Raw genomic sequence first — 21,748 nt, forward strand, 5'->3', positions numbered from 1 at the left:
ACTTCAGCCCATGAGTATCCTTGAGAGTGGAAGAGAGCGCTGTTCATTCACTCCCTCCCACCTACAATTCCTGCCGGCGCGAGACTCGAACCTGCAACCTTCTGGTTACAAGTCCAAATCTCTAACCATTAGGCCACAGCTGCCCTCATTAGGCCACAGCTGCCCTGTCACGTAACCTAAACAAGGCACATCAGTTGTCTACCTTAAGACCTGCACTTTTAATTCCCATCCTGCAATACATTTAATTCTTTTCAGAATAAAAATGAAATTAGTAGCAATTAATTATTGCCATATGGCAACTCCGTACTGAGGGTTAGATAAAATGTACTTATGTACTTATTTACTTAATTATTGTACAGATCTATATTTGTTTTGTTTATGTATTATATAATCGTTTATTTCTTATTCATGGACAATGCTTTGGCAATACAGTCATGCCAATAAATTATAATATATATATATATATTAAATGTTTTTTTTCTACCAGACTCCAGTCCAGCTGGTGGCGGTAGTGCACCAACAGTTTACGTTGGCAACCGCCAATTAAAACCAGAAGAAGAAGTTGTTGTTGTTCTTCTGGTTTTCTTGTACTTTTATTCCCTGTGGTAAAACTTGTAAACAGTGGATTTGTGGTCGGCGTGTTTGAATAGGGACACAGCAGCATGCCAAAGAAAAAGAAAAGCGGCCTGAGCCCCTCCCGAGCGGCGGAATACGGCAGCGGCTCCGAGAGTCGAGCGCACGCGGCGAGTGGCTGCTCTGTGACCCGGCGGGACTCATCAGATGATCACTTCGGATCCACGCAGTTCAGCAGACATCAGCTGGAATCACAAAACCGAGACGAAATCGTCCAGAGCATGCAGGAGATGTTTTCACACCTGGACCCCGATGTCATCTACATGGTGCTTTCAGAGGCGGATTTTAAAGGTAGGATGCTGGCTGTGATTTTAGCAGGTTGCATTGCATTGCATTGCATTTTAGACATTGCACGAGACAATCAGGTGTTTATAATAAGCTGTTATTGTTTTGGAGCATGCATATGGTTTCTACACTGACAGCTAACTTACCACGTTCCAAAGCCAGGTATACCACCTTTCCCTGGTTGACCAACTAGTCTTAGGTTTATTGCTGGTCAGAGATGCTTAAAGATCAGCTTGGATCTCCTAAAGGCCATCCTAAACCAGATGCATGTACCAAAAGCTTTTATGCAGTTACTTGATGTTATTATATTTTATATATATATGTTACACTAGTAAAAATGATTCTGTGGTGAAGTAAATACAGGAAAACAATTGTAATTCTACATGGGAAAAGTTAGTTAAGACTATAATAATAATAATAATAATAATAAAAAGTAAATTCAAAATTAGTACTCAAGTCAAGCTTAAATATCAGTGTTGTTAAATTAAGTTAAACCTACTCTGCTTTTCTGAAACTGGTGTTTCCATCATGCATTGTGCCATGAAATGTATTTTTCACACTGTTTTATCACTGCTTTTGTTGTTGCATCTTGTGATTTTGTTACATCTGGAGTTGAAATTCTAATCAAAATGACTCATTCTTCTCAAAAATGAACCTGTCGTTGTGTATATTGTGTACCAAGTACTGAATGAAGTCTCTTTGTTGGGACGAGTCCCGCATTAATAATTTTGTAGATATGGTGTCTACATGATATCTATTGTATTATTTAGATGTTTCTGAGTAACATACACTACACTTTAAAAGCATGGTTTAATTAGGTGCTGTATATTGAGTAAAATTAAAGTATTGCCAAGTAAACGTTGACTAAGTAAAAATTACGCAAAATTTAACTGGCCAAGCTGAAGTTACTTATTTTCTTGTTAAATTTACTTAACTTAGGTAAGTAGACTTTACTTAATTCTGTATGTAAAATTAAATATAATTATGGTAATATTTACATAATTTCTTCATGAATGTTAAGTTCAATAGTAAGTAGAGAGCAGTAGCAGGAAAATTCACTTAAAATCTGTTAGTGTAAATTGCTATGAAGATTTTATTCTATAAACTTTTTTTTTTCTTTTCCTGTGTATTGTTATATTAAATTTAAACTTGGGAAATCGAGAGTGTTGACATTGTTACAACGTATGATATGATTGCATTCTTAAAAAGAAAATTACATGCACTGAAAGTTTTTTATGTTTTTGAAATGCTTGTTTTCAATCTAAACTAACTGTTTTCTATTGCAATCTAATTTACATTTTAATTGAATCTTGAAGTTATAAGCCATTGTTTCAGTCTTCAGAAATCATGCTGATATGGTGCTCGATTATTAAAAATGACTTTTATTGTATAGTTTTTTATTACGGGGGCAGCTGTGGCCTAACGGTGAGAGATTTGGACTTGTAATCAGAAGGTCGCAGGTTCGAGTCTCGGTGCTGGCAGGAGTTGTAGGTGGGAGGGAGTGAATGAACAGCGCTCTCTTCCACCCTCAATACCCATGGCTGAAGTGCCCTTGAGCAAGGCACTGAACCCCCAGTTGCTCCCCGGGCGCTGGATCTATAGCTGCCCACTGCTCCGGGTGTGTGTTCATGGTGTGTTCACTTCTCACTGCTGTGTGTGTACACTTGGATGGGTTAAATGCAGAGCACCAATTTCGAGTATGGGTCACCATACTTGACAAATGTCACGACTTTCACTTTCACTTTCACTTTTGCTGCTTACTATTTTTAATAAATTGTTTCAGGATTACTTAATTAATTAAAAGCTTAAAAACAACATCAGTGAAATATTTTCTACCATGATAATTGCCTTTACTTTCACCTTTGATCAGTTGAATGCATCCTTGCTGAAAGTATTCATTATTTTATTTATTTATTTTAAATCTTACTCATCCCAGACGTTTGAACAGTTGAATACAGAAATAAGCAATAAAAACTGTTCTCAACATTGATAATTAGAAAAACGTTGCTCTTTAGTGTTCATGTGTCACTAAAGAACAATGGCTACTGAAAATTCAGCTTTGCCATCACAAGAATAAATTTTAAATATTTATTTTATAAGTCAGTTTTTTTAGTATTATTTAAATGGTAATAATATTGCACAATGTCCTTAAATACTGCACACATTTAAAAACAATTATTTTATTTCTTGTCTATCTCTGTGCATTAGTGGACAATGCAATGGATTCTCTGTTGGAGCTGTCAGACGCTGCCGAGGGCACAGCCCCACCTCCTCCTTCGGTCTCAGGGTTTGAGCAGGCTGCCGCTCTCCTGAGAGCGAACATCACTCCGGCAGACGCCCTCAGTGCAAACCATCCTGATTCACTCAATCCTACTGAAACACTCCTGACAGAAGAGTTTGATGCTCTCTTAGATCAGGAACTTCAAACGTTGACGGCACCGCAGACTCAAACCGGCTCGCCTCCTCTGATGTCTTCTCAATCGCTCCCTCTCTCCTCGCTGCCTCTTACATCCCAGTTTCCAGCTCCTCAGACTTTACCAGAGAAGGCCTCTTACTCTGATCCCGGGCTCAGTGAGGCCCGTGGCGGTAGTTCACCGGTGAATGAATTAAGTTTCGGTGGGGATCATATCCCGGAGACCAAAACCATATCTCTTGACTTCAGTCACCTAACGCTAGAGGCCAGCTCTACTGAACCAAGACCCTCAGCCTTTCAGGTGTACCGTAGACCTGAACATCTCCGTAACCACACGGCGTCAATGCAGCATCAAGAAGCTCTCAGCACACCTGCCATGTTCTGGAACACTCAGGCTGCCGAGTTTCATCCCCGCGCTGTGAGGCCGGCCTTCATTACACCTGTCATTCCTAACTCCACAGCATGGAGCGCTCATGCCATCCCTGCCGCTCAGTGGTTGGCTCATGGACCTATCAGACAAGCGCCTCTGAAACCTTCTGCAACTGTGCCGAAGTCATGGACTGTGCCCTCCAGGAGCAGACTCAGATTAGAAGGGCAGGTGTTGGTGTTACTTCGAGGGGCTCCTGGATCAGGCAAAACCACCCTTGCCAAGTATGCAGAAATCTGGGATGTGTGTTATTTTATTGAAAAGAGATAGCATAGGAAATCCTTTCTTTTTTGGTATTTGAGTCCTTAACTCTTTCCCCGCCAGCATTTCTTTTAAAAAAGTTGCCAGCCAACATTTGATTGAATTTGATGATTTTCACTAAAATTTGATGGCCTCCAGTATATTTTGCTGTATTAATATTTGAATATGCAATACACCAAAATTAAAATCAAAGCCTCTACTTTTAAACAAAAAAATCAGCTTTATTCTAGCTTAAAGCATTCTTTTTTTATCAACACTTGAATATAGGTAGGTTTCATAAAAAGTTATAGTTTTGAGCAGGAAGGTGAGAAAATCACATTTTTATCAAAAACTACATCTGGATAATATTCAGCACGATTATCAAAGCATAAATCCTGTAAATCGCTTCCATCAACACCTTCAAAGCTTGCACAGACATATACCACTTCCTGGATCAACATTTTACTCCGTAACATTGTGCAGTTTTAGTTTATATGCTGTCTATTGCTGAAGATCGCATTATTATTAATATGCATCTGTTTACACGAGAGATCGCTCGTTTTTCCGTCCTGTTCACTTGTGTTTTTGTTCGGGAGGTTTTGTACTCGTTCAGAAGATGTGTAACAGCGCCCCCGAGTGTATAACAGTGAAAAAAACACGAAAAGCTGTAAAAACTCGTCTTTGGCGGGGAAGCGTTGTCTTCTAAAAGACGAGATAACTCGTCAATGGCGGGGAAAGAGTTAAGATTATTTTAGATGGATTTTCCTTTGGTAACGCTTCATGGGTAAGAAGTTTGCCATGTGGTGGTGTCAAATTGTCTTATTTTGATGATTGTTAAAGCTTTTTTCATGATATATGGTATTGTAATTGTATTGTATTGCAAAAAGTTTCAGTTTTTTTTAAACATCAGATTGGCCTTTGACAAGAACCTGTAGGAAGCTAAATTAAATTAGAAATAGTGCAATAAATAAACATTAAGTAAATATTTGAACCTCCTGTGGAGCTTAGTTCATTTTAAAAAAAAAAAGCATGCATACATACTGTCAAAGCAGAAATGCATGATAATTATCAAAGTATGCTGTAGTGAATACCAGCACAAACTGTGCATTGGCCGTGTTTAGATTTTGAGATTGACCACACTGGCAGATAACCATGCTGACCAGAATAACACTGACCACTCTTCTGTAGGGTAGCTTCATACAGTAGATAAAGTTTTGTCTATCTCTGTTGTCCAGTGCTATGTTGGCGCAGAACCCTGGAGGGGTTGTTTTAAGCACTGATGCTTATTTTACTCGAAATGGAGAGTACCATTTTGAGCCCCATTTACTAGCCGAGGCCCACGAGTGGAATCACCAGAGAGGTGAGTATTAGCTCAAGCCAAAGCAGAATGTCTGGTGTGTACAATTAATTGCAGTAGTTGCACTTTGTGTTAAATTATTAAAAGGTGCAGTAAGAGATTTCTAATAAACACTGTTGAAAGTGGATCGGACAGAGCACCAATCATGTAGCCAATCACCAATAAGGGGCGTGTCCACTCGTGATGGGGGAGGTGCCTGTGCTGCATAGTATGTTTGTGAATTTGGGGGCGGGGCTATCAAAATAGGGGTGTGATCCTCTTGGGTAGGGGTTTGTTTTGGTGAAACATAGTACTAATAAAAACAGACATTATTATTTACGCTATTCGACTGATAGCACATTAAATTACACACTTCATCTTTAATCTTTATATAATCTTTCTGCAATTTCTTTTTGGCGATCAACATTTCAGCAAAAGAGGCTTTTGAAAAAGGCCAGTCACCCATCGTAATAGACAACACCAATATACAATGCTGGGAGATGAAACCATATGTTGCTATGGTAAGCAAGTTATTTTGAAACCCTTAGTATGAAATAAGTTATTAATGTTTCATATCAAACAGTGTCTGTATTGTTGTGAATACGTATATCATACTACACAATTATACATTGCTATAGATATTATTCCTTGGTTTAACTTTAGAATATTCCATACACAAACAGAGGCCACTGTGCTGATTGTAGACCTTCTTCTTTTTTTCTCTCCTAGGCACAGAAACACAGATATAGGGTGCTGTTTCGTGAGCCAGATACCTGGTGGAAAACTAAACCCAGAGAGCTGGAGAAGTATGTAAAACATAACCACAAACTAGAAATAATTATCCTTTGCTACACATTTCAAACACAATCCATAAACTCTTTCTGTTTTGCCCTCGCCCTCTTTATGAAGCGCACAAGGCATCAAGTATCAAAAGAGAAGATCCGACGCATATTAGAAAGGTACGACCGATTTGTCTCTGTCCAGAGCATCATGAATTCAGAAAGAGCGGAACCGGTGCCAAGTGTTGTGGATTTGACCCAAACCGAGACTGAGCAACCCCAGTGAGTGCATGCAATATAAACACTTTACAGTATTTATGTTGTGTTTTAAAATTAAAAAAACAAGAGCTGTATTCACACAGCAGTAGAGCATGGTTGTCGCAAACTGTACAGGACAATTTGAGTGTTAGTAACTAAGAAAAAAGTTATGTATTTAAACAATATGTATTTCTATTATTCCCTTCAGGCAATCTTTACCCCCTGGCCTCAGCCATCCTGACCTTGTTGGTGACTCTGGGTTGAGCAAACTCAACACAAACCTTTCCTCATCTTTGCCCGATGTGTCCTCTGTTAGCCAGACTTACAGTACCATATCTTCAGGTGAGGAAGAAGGTGAAATAAGCTCCTACAGTTCCAAGGAGTCCATGTTGTTCCGTGAGAACATTCTGGAAGGGTCTGGAACACCTCCGTCGGATCTGCTTGATGCCGAAGCGTTAGACTCAGAGGTAGATGCCTGCCTTGTGGACACGGAAAAAGAACTGGGAAGTTTGAGTGGCGGGACAACTGAAGAATTTGTAGCGTCAGCGCTTGAAACGTTTCCGGAGCTGCCTGTGGCATTTTCAGAGTCCATTGCTCAGCGTGTGAGGAGGGACAGAGGAAAAGACAGAAATGCCCTTGCAACTAGTGATTCCTCAGGGAGAGAGAAAGAGAAGGGATGTGAAGTTGAGTCTCTTTCTGAAGACAGACGAGTGAGGCCTGAGCTGTTGGATTTTGTGGGGGACTGGCCAATAGAGTCTCAAGGACAACGTCAAAGAAGACGTCAGAATTCAAGAAACAACACTGTTTTGCAATCCAGTCCTGTTGAACACAAATATAACACTTCTGCTGATGAAGAAAAGCATTCTGAATTCCAAAAACTTGTAGATCTGCTGCAAGGTGGAATAAACTCTTCTCTCCAAGCGCCAGCTTTAAGTAAACGGGCTACTCTGCGTTCCCCGTCCTTTGGTGGAAAAGAGGGTAACTTGAACCTGGAGACTGCGGTTTGGCCTGAACTCCCTGACTGTGTGCTGGAGAGAACGTTCTCAGAGTGCGCTGACCCATGCAAGGATTATTCTAATTCTTCAAGTCCATCGAAACCGAGAGCAGACCCAACTGAGCAGTCTGCTGAGAAGAGCACGCAGGATGAGGCACATCAGGAGGACAGTGTGCCGTCAGAAGAGAAACGCAGATTGAACCCAAATGTCCAAGAAACTCTGTGTTCAAAGGTTGTCGTAGATTCAGAAAGCAGTCTGGAGAGACGGAGAGGGCTTAGCCGGAGAGTGGGGAAATCTTGTAAACTGGCACTTACCTTCACTAATCAAAGCCCTACGTCGCCTTGCTCACAATCTCCAGTTATTTTGCATGTGCCCACTGATCTCGCACCTACAGGAGAACCTCCGTCATTACCGGTGGTGTTATGTTCCTGTGCATCGACCCAAACACAACCTCAGGACTTTGCCTTGCTTTGGAGAATTGACCAGCAGAAATGTTCCGAGTTAGACTCTGATTTATCAAGTAGCGGTGTGTTTGTTTTGGAGGGAAAGGCTTTGCGTTTCACCCCAAAAATGAATGAAGAGCAGTCTGGCTGCCAGCAGGGAGTGCTGTACCGTGTAGTCCACGAGAAGGGTTCTCAGGTGGAGGAGAACGACTTTAGAGAAACTCACTCTAAAAAGCAAAACCTCGAGATTCTGAGTCGGCATTTCAGATGTGTCTCCATGGATATTCTGGAGGACCTTTATGAGAAGTGCCATCAAGATATTGAGTGGACAACTAACTTGTTACTAGATTCTGGAGAGCGACTGTATAAAGCAGATGATGAGGATTGCGAGGTTGACATGGGGTCTTTGGTTCCTGAGGGAGAGTCATGTGAACCAACTGTAGAAACCGTGATGGGCTCAGAAAGTGACTCCAGCAACAATTCAGCAAGTGCCATTAGTCCCAAGTTCCAGGAATCTAACCTTAGTGATGTTAGCCAAGCTGATGATGATTGGAGTCCATGTCTGAGTTCACAAAGCGAAGCTGGAGGATCTGACGAGGCGAGCATGACGATGAAACAATGTGAGCCCAAAACTTCCTTTGCGACAGAAGGCGCTAAAGAACAACTGGAGGTTACAGCAGCTAATGAGGAACAGCCAGACAAAACAGGTCCAGGGCAGGAAGAGGCTTTAGACACGCAAGGTGAGAATGCTGATCAGTGCCTGGAGGGAGCATTGAAGGAAGGGAGCGAAGAGGAGGATGAGGAGACAAGAGCAGAGGTGAATGCCATAACTCAGTCACTGCTGTGTCAGATTGATGAAATGGAGAGGAAGGAACGAGAAAGAGAGAGAAAGAGAGCCGGACAGGGGGGAAGAGAGACAAATTCAATGGATATTCAAACCTTGGAGCTGAAACTTCCGACTGAACTTGCATTGCAGCTCTCTGAGCTTTTTGGACCTGTTGGGGTCAGTCCAGGTAATAAAACACTGAATCAATCATTCAGTGAATCAGTCAATCATTCCAGTGACATGACGTGTCAATACAAAACCCATAACATTGTATTCAATGTAGTGTGGGTCTATATTTCTTCAAATCTTGGGGAGTTTTGTTCATGGTTTTTGCATGACCTACCCTTGAAGGGATTTCCCCAATTTCGCTTCCTTCTGCCAAATTACAGATGAATTTGCTACAAAATACTGTAAAATTTGATTGGACCCACAGTCTGTGGTTACTCTCATTTTATAATTTTCCATTAAGCGATGTTTTTTCCTTGCTATTAGAACAGAACGGCCATCACGACCGATTGAGAACCACTGCGCTAGACTATTGTGTTCCCATTAAATGCCTATTAAAAAGTAATATTTCAGCTTGAAGGTAGTCTATTTACAGTATATGAATATCACTAATACAGTGATATGAAAAGCTCTTACTTTGAAATGAGTAACCACATCAATCCTCATTCACGCTCATGAAATTGTTCTTTAAAAAATCAATTTGGTTGCAGGTGCGTTTTCATCCGATGACTGTGCAGTGCAGATAGACCTGAACTTGGCCAAACTGCTGCACCAGAAATGGAAGGAAACTATCCAAGTGAGATATGATGTTTTACAGTTTTTGGATATTGCATAGGTTGTTTTTTTTATTTTTTTTTATTCTGAATTGATGTAACACTAACCTGGTGTCTGTTGTCTTTGGCAGGAGAAGCACAGACAGGCAGCTCTGTCCTATCAGCTAATGCAAGAGAGTGAGACCGCTTATTCTCTCAATACACACAAACACAGAGGGAATACTAATGTACAGCGGGTATAACATCCAAGTGAAAGATATAACACCAACATTACACACAAACACAGCCGAATCACTGAGATGGAAAAAGGATCAGCCCCTCGTGTCAGTATTTTGTTGAAACCTTTTGGTTTAATTTGTCTCTACTTATTTTACACATCTCGAGTCAAGTTCAGTTCAATCTGATGGTGAGTGTTTGTGGACTGCAGTTTTCAGGTCATTCCACAGATTTTAAGTGGGGTTTTACGTCTGGGCACTGATGAGGCCATGCAAGGACGGTCACCACCGTGTGCTCAGTCTTGCAGTGTGCTTTGGGTCATTGTCATGTTGGTAGGAAAACCGTCTTCTCATTGACAACTTTCTGGCAGAGGGCAGCAATACTAATGTACAGCGGGTATAACATCGAAGTGAAAGATATAACAACAAGTGCCCCAGTCCCTGCTGCAGAGAAACACCCCAAAACAGGACATCACCAGCTCCATGCTTTAATGCAGGAATGCTGTTATGTGGATGCTGAGCTGGATTGGATTTCAGCCGGACATATCGATTGGTGTTGAGGCCAAATAATGCATCATTAATCTTCAAGGTGTGTTTTGGCAAAGCTCAGTCTTGACGGCATGTGGCCTTTCTTGAGAAGTGCCTTTTTTCTCGCAACCCTCTCCCATACAAGCCACATTTGTGGAGAATTTGTGATTTTGTTGTCACATGCACACAATGACTACTCTTTGTCAAATGATCCAGTAAAAGCTCTTTTAATCAAAATGAGCACAGCTGATCGCAGTTGAAAGTCAAAAGGCTTTGTGCGCCGTTGAGAAGGTGATTAGCTGCACCTGATTTAGTTTTTAGGAGAGAGGTGATCCTTTCTCCAACTCGGTGATCCGGTTTTATTTTTTTCTGACATGTTGGTGTTATTTCTTTCACTTGGATGTTATAAGTTGCACTGAGTAAATACAGATGGATAAAATAAAAACAGTGTAAAAAACAGTATAGTATAGTACATATAGTGCACAAGATTGCTTTTAACATTGTAATGAGAAACCAAAGTGTTCCCAATTTGTGAAAACTGCTCCATACTGGAAATAATTTTTCTCTGTTTCTTGTCTTTGCTGCTGTGTCTCTCTTAATGTCTCCATTGTAATAGGTCCTGTCCACTGGGGTGAATCGCAGGGAAGCAAAAGCACGCTGAGGGACCAATTAGGTTTGCATGAAGAAATTCCTTTTATGGATCACTGGAGTGCATCCCGTGCTCCTGTCTCCCTGAGGGACATCATGACTGAAGAGCAGGAGATGCAAGACAGCATGGAGAAGGTAACGGTCACACATGGGCACACGCAACACATAATCACTGCCAAGAACTGTGAAAGTAAGCGGTGAGAATGAGCTACGTTTGGGTTTTAGTCCAGGTCAGGTCGGAGGGACCTGGATAAGAAAGACGGTGCAGCCAAGTTGAAGGAGAACCAGCTGTTTTCCATGTTCCCCACCATAGACCGACATTTCCTCAGGGATATCTTCAGAGATCACAAGTGAGAATATTATACATAGTGATATTAGCAAATGTTTGTTCAGATCAAATTTGAGAGTATGTATCAGCATTATACATACAAGCCCAGTCGAAAACAACACCTGATTCTTAAAGAGACAGTTCACCCAAAAATTCTATCACTCTCAAGTTGTTTAAAACCTGTATGAGTTTCTTTCTCTTTCATTTTGGATAAAGGTGGTAACCAAACAGTTGACGGTAGCCATTGACTTCCATGGTATTTTTTTCCATACTGTTGAAGTCAGTGGCTACCTGTTTGGTTACTTTCTTCAAAATATCTTTAAGAAGCTCATACCAGTTGACAGAAATGTCATTTTTGGGTGAACTGTCCCTTTAACCCCGTGTCTGTAATAACTGTGCTGGAAGTCACTGCTAAAATCGAATGATTGCAACATGATATGGCATTCACAATGCATTTAAAGATCATAATGTGAAACTGAATATTCAGTTAAAAAATAATGCAAAATAGGGTTTTATTTTTGTCTGCTGGATTGTAAAAAGTAGACATTCTAATGTGTGGAGTTGATGTTTTTTCTTCTTAATTTTCATTTGGTATTTTTTTCTTGGTTTGGTTTTTTGGTTTTGGTTTTTCATATTTTAGATTAATCTAAATTATGGTCATGCAGATTAATATGTGCTTCATAAATACTGATAAACAGTCAGTATGCAAGTAATATGCATGCTAGTTAATAGTGAGAATTGGTTCTTAAAATAAACCATTTGTTTATGTGCTGAGGAATTGTGCACAATAAAATGAGAAACCGTGACCTGAAAGGTTGTGCTTGTTTTTGTGTAGTTACTCTCTGGAGCAGACCGAACAGTTTTTGCATGCTCTGTTGGATGAAGGGCCGGTCAGAAACGTAGTGGCTCCTGAACCTGCTTCTCAGCGTAATGGCGCGCACAGAACTCCGAGCAAAGAGCGGGTGAGCTGCGTGTGATCATACAGCATGCTGAAATGAAACGGGATCCCCGTGTTGATTTGTGACGCATTTTGACTCGCTCACTCAGAGATGGAAGCCGAGAGACGGGGAGGCGGAAGCTGCACAATTCCAGGATTCGGAGGATCCAGAATATGAGGACTTCCGCACAGAGGCAACACTGCAGAGACGTCAGCAGATAGAGTGTTTTAACAAGGCAGCTGAAGCCCATCATCAGGGACGCAAGGATGTGGCTAGTTTCTACGCACAACAGGTTAAAGAGATGAACATTATAATGTGTGCTGAAAAACTGATCCAAATACAAAAGAATAGATTTGAGACTAACACAAAATTTAATCAGTGTTTTAATGTGCAAAGCGTCAGCTGTATGTCTGTCCACACTGAACAATTGCTGCGCCACGTGACACACAGATAATAACATTTCTTATGTTTAATTTACAAGAAATACAGATTTTCAGTACACACTCACAAAAAGTGCAACAGTGCCAGGCACTTTTTTTTTTTTTTTTTTTAGCAGCCTTGCTTCTGGAAGTATTTTTCCCTTTTTTAATTTTTCTTATAGGAATGAAAAAAGGTCTTATGAGTTATAAGCCACGAATCAAACCATGCAACATATGAGCCTATATATGTGACCCTGGACCGCAAAACCAGTCATAAGGGTAAATTTTTCGATATTGAGATTTATACTTCATCTGAAAGCTGAATAAATAAGCTTTCCAGTGATGTATGGTTTGTTATGATAGGCAATATTTGGCCGAGATACAACTATCTGAGGGTGCAAAAAATCTAAATATTGAGAAAATCATCTTTAAAGTTGTTCAAATGAAGTTCTTAGCAATGCATATTACTTATAAAAAATTAAGTTTTGATATATTTACGGTAGGAAATTTACTAAATATCTTCATGGAACATGATCTTTACTTAATATCCTAATGATTTTTGGCATAAAAAAGAAAAATCTATAATTTTGACCCATACAATGTATTTTTGGCTATTGCTACAAATATACCCCAGAGACTTAAGAGTGCTTTTGTGCTCCAGGGTCACATGTGTGTGTGTGTGTGGATATACAGTACAGTTGTGGTCAAAGTTTTACATACGCTTTGCATATGAAGATATTTCACATAAAAAACATGTACATATAGTCCACAAGAGAAAATAATAGTTGAACTTATAAAAATGACCCCGTTCAGAAGTTTACATACACTTTATTTGTAATACTCTGTTGATCCACAGCTGTTTTTTTTTGTTGTTGTTTTGTGATGGTTGTTCATGAGTCCCTTGTTTGTCCTGAACAGTTAAACTGCCTGAAAAATCCTTCAGGTTCCACAAATTCTTTGGTTTTCCAGCATCTTTTGTGTATTTGAACCCTTTCCAACAATGAGTGTATGGTTTTGAGATGCATCTTTTCACACTGAGGACAACTGAGGGACTCAAACACAACTATTACAGAAGGTTCAAATGCTCACTGATGCTCCAGAAGGAAACATGATGCATTATACATATATATATATATATATATATATATATATATATATATATATATATATATATATATATATATATATACTCATACACAACTATTACAGAAGGTTCAAATGCTCACTGATGCTCCAGAAGGAAACACGATGCATTCTTTTCTATCACATCTCATTTAAACATGTCGAGCATTATTTCCTAAATCTATTAGCAGGTGCTTTTTAGAAATGCATGCAGAGTGCAGCGCTGTTCTTGGATCAGAGCTCTTACTTATAAAGTTTCTATGCACAATTTTATGCATGCTTAGGGTCACATGCACGGGGAGAAGATGCGTGAAGCAAACCACCGAGCAGCCATGCAGATATTCCAGCGAGTGAACGCTTTCCTCCTGCCTCAGAATATTCTAGATCTCCATGGACTGCATGTGGACGAGGCCCTTCATCATCTTGGTCAGGTTCTCACCGATAAAAATTTAGGTTTGTGATCCACAGACATACAAAAGAACAGTTTTTCTAGTGTATGCAGCACGTGGATGGTTAGATTATGTTTTGATTTCAGATGCTGGTGTTATCTTTAATGGATGTGTGTTTTGTAGAGTTCAGTCAGGGTTTGTGTCAGCCTCAGCTGTCAGTCATCACGGGAAGAGGCAATCGCAGCCAAGGAGGAGTGGCACGCATCAGGCCTGCTGTACTTGACTACCTCAAAAAGCACTGCTACAGGTATACTGACTGCTTCCAGCGCCCTCGCAATGTGTTGTTTTTAACGCTACATTGATTCACTACATGCTACTGTCATGCCATCGCTTGGAACGAAACGTCTTTCAGCGTAAACACGTATAGGTCCTGCTAAAGTAGTATTAAGAATATCTGGAAACGCTCTTAAGTCACACTTAAAAATGTAAATGTGCTCGTGTATTTAGCTGGGTCTGTTTACACTTTATTTTGGTAACAATTTTCACTATTATCTAACTATTAGCTGTGATTTTAACCTCTGTAGACTCCTTATTAGCTGTTTATTAATAGTTAGTAAGGTAGTTTTAGGATTAAGCGATCTAAAATATGCTCATGCAGAATAAGGCATTAATATGTGCTTTATAAATACTAATAAACAGCCGATATGCTAGTAATATGCATGATAATAAGCAGTGAGAATTGGTCCCTAAACTAAAATGTTACTTTTGGTGTTTTATTCAAAATATTGACAAAAATTCACAATAGCATCAATGGGTCTGTTTTTTTAAATGAGGTTATTTCATCAGCATAAATAACCTTGATACACATAGTGTTCATTATTTGTAACATTCTTTATCTTTTTAAATTTAAGTTATTTTAAAATGCTATTTTTGAAATATTAATTTATATATATATATATATATATATATATATATATATATATATATATATATATATATATATATATATACATTTTAAAAATGTATAAGTGAGTGCTAAGAAGCCTGCAGCATTATAGAAGCATACTAGGGACTTAATTTGTGACATATTTTGATATTGTATTTTGTAGAACCAATTGTCTTTAAATGTACGTTTTGTGATTTCGTCATTTCTGTCTGTCTCTCTCACAGTTGCACCGAGCCTAAGACCGGATTGGTGCTGGTCACGCTTCACAAAGAGCTGCAATAATGAAGCTTTTACTCTTAGGTTTCTCTCTTTCCACTGCCTCAATCCACGGTGTTTTCTCTGAGGACTAACAGTGCCAGTATTTACACAACTCTTTTGTCTTTTTACTACATACATATTTTCACGTCTTTCTGTAATAGTGCATCGAAGTCATAAAAATCAATGTATTTTAGAATGTATTGAGCTGTATATACAGATTATAATTTCTTGAATGTTGATGCTCTGTTGTAAGGCCATTAGTCACAATAGATAGTGGCCATGCATTTTTCCTAATCAGACTGTATAGAAGAAAGAGTGGATTGTTATTCAGGTACTTTGTTTGATATTTAATTTATTTGTTGTACAATGTTTTGATCCATGCTTTTGGCTTGTAAATGCAATGCAACGTCAGTTTTACGAGATCTAGGATGTGGTTTTCAGAGATGGAGGGGCACATGGGGACGTCACAGGATGGCTTATTCTTGTCAGTGTTGGTATATATACAAATATATTTAATAGCGTTTCTGGAAATATAAATGCTGATCCTCAGTCAGCTTTGCATTTTAGTTTGTTTGTGAGCAGCTTGGATTGATCCTAGATCAGAATGAAAGATTTTATGTTGCTTTGAAGTGCTAGTGCTCGAGTTTTAGCTCAGCTTTGGTTTTTATATTTCCAGTTTAAAATGTTTATGCCACACGTGTTTTTATAGACATCTTAATGCTGCTATGCAAATCACAATTCTTATGTGTCAGAATTTATTCTTGAAAAATGTTTTTGTGAAATTGTATATTTGCAAGATTTTATATATATAATTTTGTTTTATTTAAAAAAAAAAATGAAGGGAAAAAATAAAGTCTTAAAATGTGCACACTTTGATTTTTTTTGTTGGTGAAATTAAAATGGAGTTTAATCAGCACTGCTCTGTAGGGCTTAGTATAGCGTGTGCTTGGAGCTCATTAACACAGCTGAACATTTTCTACATCCTCATTTCTCTTTCTCTGCATTTCCCCTTGAATCAGTAGAAACCGTTGGTGGGGGAAAATATAACTCAGCATGTTGAATGCTCAGAAGCATACGTTTCTTTCAACAAGTAAAGGTCAGATTCCTCCATGATGAAAGTGGCAGCTGTTGATGTGAATGCAGTGCACTTCCTCTCCATCAGAGGGCGACGCGCTGAATGCATTTGTGGCATTATTAAATGTTTGATGCTATAGAACATGCACTAAGGTTTGGATGCTTTGAATGCTTCCTTCAGCTGATCTAAAAACAGCAATGTGTTTGTTTGTTTATCAATGATAAAACTATCATGCTTTAATCACATGCCCTTTCATAACATGCACTAAGAATAAAAACATTTAGTGCTCTGGTAATAACTCTACTTGAACTCAAACTTCACCCCAAGGCTGTTTCCCAGACCTTTCAAAAAAGGTGTGTCTAATTTGTGACCAAATCATTTAAACTGGAAATAAGGATTCCTTTCAGAATGACTAAAATGCATTCACACAGCACTGTGGTCTCAGGGACTCCAAACAATGGCAAAGGGCTTAATCTTTCTTGGTTTCTTTTCCCTGCTGCATTAGACCGTTTCATGCATAATGAGATCTTGACTGCAGAAGAAGCAAGACTCGATGCCGTAGATGTGCTGAGAACGTCACAGCGGAAGCTTAGAAGGGATTTGATGTACGATTTTACAGAGAAAAGAGCCCAGCCTCGCACTTCACTTCCCTCTGCTCTGTCTGTGAAGGCATATATTATCTCTCTGTGCTCAAAGGAGCTTGAGTTTCCTGAGTTTAACAGTTGAAGTTTTGAGAAAAATGCAGCATTGGACAGAGGTCTGATCTCTTTCTAATGTTTCATTAAATTAAAGTAACAGATGCTGAACTGAGCTTTATCTACGCATGTGAATCTCACAGTTGAAGAGTCAGAGGTGAGTTGTTTTCTTCTATTAATTACATTAATTATACTCTGCCTCAGTTTAAAACTTTAGATCCATTTTTCTATAAATGTATTAAACTGATTTTGCCTGCGTACATTGATCACCAATCCCAACCTGATGTGTATAGTGTTCATTATCTGTAAGGTTCTTAACCAGTTTAAATCGAAATTAATTATGTTGTAAATTCAGTATATTTTGTAAATATCAATTTTCACGTCTTTAAAAAAATATGAAATGCATACTATTCTTGTTTCGGATTAATATAACATGGTTAACAAGGACTTCAGTAATTTGTTTTGATACTTTTTGTTGACATGTCATATTCTTTAGTTACTAATTCTTTTATCGATGAACAAAAATCTATATTTTTATTATACCTTGCAATGCTTCAGAGTCTGTGAACAGCGTGCGTGTAAAGGGAGTTTTCTCCATCATCCTCTAAATTTAGCTTATGTTATCTAATATTAATAATATTTAATAAAACACATAAGACTTTTGTGTGTTTTAGTTGTCAGTAAGTATATAATTGTTGAAGTCACTTTATAATACCAAATTTTCTATATTAGGAAATAAATAAACCGTAGAGGCTATTAAACACTTGGCAGATTATAGACCTGCTTCTCAAGAATATTCTGGCTGGCAGTGTTTCCAGTATTTTTTATACCGAAAAGTGTTTTTTGACTGTGTATCACAACCATTTGGCCTTTTGTGGTATTAACTGGAGCAGCTGTTTGAATCATCAGTGCACTTTCCCCTCATGACAGCCATGTTGCCATTTCGAGATTCATCTTTGAGGTTGTGTTTTGTCAAAAAAACGCTCTTACCGGCATTGGAATAATTAAACAAACTAATATATGAGCTGTCGTTTTATTTGTGTAAAACGCCATTTTTTTTAGAATATAATAGCCAAAAATGTGTAAAGTTGACTTTAGTCGATAACAGGGCTGTTGTCAACGGGAAACGATGTCTGAGGCCTACAGTGAGAGGAGTGGACTGTGCTCGGTGGTATAGCAGGATATTGTATTGATTTCACATCTAAGAATGACGCTGTAGTATTTCTTTGGTGTTTTAAAGATATTAAAGGGATAATTAACAGGGTGAGAAAAAAACGGAATTCTCATGTCATTCCAAACCTGTATGACTTTATTCTAATGAACACAAAGGAGTGTATTTAGAAGAACGGTGGGGTCCAAACAACATCTGACTCCACAGACTGTCATTGTATGGATCAACATAAATAAATAAAGAGACTGACACACTTCTCAAAACAATTTTAGAAAGAGAAAAAGAGTCATACAGGTTTGAAACGACACAAGATTGAGTAAATAATAAAATCTCAGTTCTTGGTATTTTCTGATTGTGTAAAAGTAATTGTATTTCTTTGTTCTTTTAATTAAGCAGGAGTGAAACATCAAAGTTGAGATACAGCTGGGCGTCTTGAATATCTCTGATGGTCTATAATGAACTCAGCTCCTAAACCTTCAGTGGATTACAGAGCCGAGGAGTAAATCACCACCAGACTTCAGAATGCTGTGTATCTTGCAGTGTTTTTATTCTTAGTGCTCACATTTCTGCAGACTTGCGATTGGAAGGATGACTTCATCATCTGTTGGACACCACTGATACATACTCATTATTTACAATAGCTACGACACCAGAGAGACGGAAGGATGAATGGGCTGGAAGAGACCTCGGTGAAATGCGTCCTGGTCGGGGACTGTGCGGTGGGTAAAACGGCACTTCTTGTACGATTCACTTCTGAAACGTTCCCAGACAGCTACAGACCTACTGTCTATGAAAACACTGGTGTTGATGTGTTCATGGATGGAGTCCAGATCAGCTTGGGACTGTGGGATACAGCAGGCCATGAGACATTCCGGCAAATCCGGCCCATGTCCTATCAGCAGGCGGATGTGGTTTTGCTCTGCTATTCGGTGGCAAATGCGAATTCGTTAAATAATTTGCGGCACAGATGGATCGCTGAAGTGAGGGAGTATCTCCCGAAGGTTCCTGTGCTGGTTGTTGCCACACAGACGGACCATCGTGAGATGGGCCCGTATCGCGCCAACTGCACCGCGGCCTCGGAGGGCAAACAGGTGGCACAGGAGATCCGTGCCAAGGGATACCTGGAGTGCTCGGCTCTCAGCAATCGTGGCGTGCAGCAGGTTTTCGAGTGTGCTGTTCGGACGGCTGTTAATCGGGCACGAAGACGGACACGGCGGAGACTGATGGACCTTAACCCCTGTAAAATGTCCTGATGCTTTCAAAAGAGGGCTGTCGTTTGATTCTCATGCATCACTAAGACACAATTGTTTCTCACACACAATACCAACTATTTGAAGCCTCAACAAAGACTTCTTAACACTGATATCTTGATAATGTTTACTTAAAAGACTGATTGATTTTGAGTCGTCTAGTGAGGCTCTGAAATCTGATTATACATTAGACACATTACAGATATTTATTCATTAGAAAGCTGTGTACTTTTAATTTTATGAGTATTAAATGATTGAAACATATCTTTTAAAAGACAGGTGCGTTGGAAAATGTACATTTGTAGATTGTAGCTCTTCAAGTTCGGTTTTAAATGTCATTCTTGTGAATTGAAACGGAGCTTTAAATCTCACTCTCAGTCTGCAGGTTTCTCTCCTAGACCTGTGAAAACGTAAAATAAGGAGTCACATTAGCTCATAATGTCAGATCACATTCTGTTATCTTAATTTTAGATGGCGATTAAATCAGTTTGGTTATGAATTTCTGACTTTGACCGACAATGCTTTTTTCTGTGTTATGTTGTTGTTGTGAAGCTCTTATTCTTAAAAGATTGATTTCATAATCTTTATGAGGTCACTTAAAAAAAGTAGTTGTTTTAATAAAAAAGAGTTTAGCTCTGTGTGGTTTGTCACGCACAGCGAACCATGGAAAATGTTTTTACATACGTTCTGACTAAATAAACAAAAGGCGTGTGTTATTAAAAATAAGAATTACTTAAAAAAAGGGATTTTCAAACTTATTAATGCTAAGAATTTATAAATATGATAATCCCCTTGAAAAGGACCCCCTTCCTATATCATAAAGTTAACTATTTATTTTAAGAAATATTGTGATATATATATATATATATAAAAGAAATGTGATTTAAAAATTAATTAATTGGTTTTACTAAAGCCCAAATAAACATTAGATAATAAATATTATTATTCAAGATTTGTATTGATGAGTTAAATTTATTTGTATAGCATTTTTTACAATAAATTCTGTTTCATGTTCAAATTTTGAATTTTTTTTTTTTTTTTTTTTTTTTTTTTTTTGATGTTTAATTTTGATGGGGTGGGAGTTTCTGGAGGCCCCCTGGGGGTCCCCAGACCTCAATTTGAATACGCCTTGCTAAAATGTTTTACTAGAGGTTATTCCATTTTGTTCCATAGCAAAAACAAAGTCTTTGACAAACAATACATTTTTGAAGATACCTTATACACAGACTTTCTTGTCTTCTTTGACATTTTTAAAACACTGGGAAATTCCATTATACACATCATAAACATTAACAACAAAATATCTGCACAGAAAAAATACAGAGAGAACCGAGCTGATTCTCACCTCAGCTGATGTAAAACGTTCTGTTTAAATACAGAGCTACAAAAATATCATGATAGCATATGTGCATAATCTCTTCTGTCGATATGCAGATTGTCAGCCACAGGTATACAAGCGGTTTCTGTAATTGTGAAAATATTATACACTGATTCACACAATCACACACAGAACAGAGATGTAGTTTTAGGAAAGTATAGAAATATATACTGCTACATACTACTTTGAAAATTCTATAAGCCTCAGATAATATGTAATACATGATACATAATGTCTTTATTATGACATAAAGCGAGGATGTTATATAAAGCCATTCTGAAACATTCTATTCTGAGGTTGTCAGTGTGAGTGTGACGATTATGTAGACAACAGAAATAGAGTTCAACTTGCTTGAGCTATTCTCTACATCAGTACTGTGCAATAATGTACAGACCCTCTTGACAATGATTATATATTATGCATCAGATATGTTCTGTTTTAAGGTGATTGTATCACATTGCACAGCAGCCTGACAATTTGCTTGTCCAGGAATCTGACTGCGCTGTGCAGGTTTGGACACAATATAAAAGTCATATGGCTAAGATGCATAGAAGACATCAGAGGAAAATGCACAGAATAGAGTTATTTATAATATCCCCAACATGCAGCCTCTGACATTTTGACCCTTCGTGCCGAACGTTTCCAGGCAGCTGAATGTTTTTATAAAATTGTTACACACAGGCGAGATGTAAAAACAAAGGAGATGCTCTCTACGACTCGCATTATATGAAAGGAAAAGGAGAAGAAGACGACCGAGCAACAGAAAGAGGGAGCATATGTAATGTGGTTTATGGAGATGGGGTGATGTAGGCCGTGCTTTTGGAGAACTAAAGAGTTCAGACCCTGAAACCACATCCCAACAGGAGAACATCTCTCTCTGAATTCACAGAAAAACGCTATAACTACATTGCGAAATACGGTGTTAATCTCTTAATAAATGTTCTCCTGCGCTATCAGAAATGTGTTAAAAATTA

At 38.6% G+C, this 21,748-nt stretch overlaps 2 protein-coding genes across 2 annotated transcripts; both read left to right on the forward strand.

The window, feature by feature from the left end:
* Positions 1–517: 517 nt before the first annotated feature.
* On the forward strand, positions 518–16,068 carry LOC109089511 (NEDD4-binding protein 2-like). The gene is made up of 16 exons (XM_042715817.1): positions 518–924; positions 3,127–3,982; positions 5,234–5,358; positions 5,767–5,855; positions 6,064–6,140; positions 6,243–6,395; positions 6,580–8,822; positions 9,352–9,437; positions 9,546–9,591; positions 10,774–10,940; positions 11,031–11,155; positions 11,969–12,095; positions 12,181–12,363; positions 13,897–14,065; positions 14,185–14,308; positions 15,172–16,068. The coding sequence occupies exons 1-16, from the start codon at positions 663–665 to the stop codon at positions 15,227–15,229; spliced, it is 4,890 nt and encodes a 1,629-aa protein (XP_042571751.1). The 5' UTR covers positions 518–662; the 3' UTR covers positions 15,230–16,068.
* A 491-nt stretch (positions 16,069–16,559) lies between these two features.
* On the forward strand, positions 16,560–20,273 carry LOC109093177 (rho-related GTP-binding protein RhoH-like). The gene is made up of 2 exons (XM_042715898.1): positions 16,560–17,132; positions 18,543–20,273. Exon 2 carries the CDS (start codon positions 18,812–18,814, stop codon positions 19,397–19,399), a length of 588 nt encoding a protein of 195 aa, XP_042571832.1. The 5' UTR covers positions 16,560–17,132; positions 18,543–18,811; the 3' UTR covers positions 19,400–20,273.
* Positions 20,274–21,748: the final 1,475 nt, after the last annotated feature.

Source organism: Cyprinus carpio, chromosome A1 (genome assembly GCF_018340385.1).
Source record: "Cyprinus carpio isolate SPL01 chromosome A1, ASM1834038v1, whole genome shotgun sequence".
In the NCBI taxonomy this organism is placed as follows: Eukaryota; Metazoa; Chordata; class Actinopteri; order Cypriniformes; family Cyprinidae; genus Cyprinus; species Cyprinus carpio.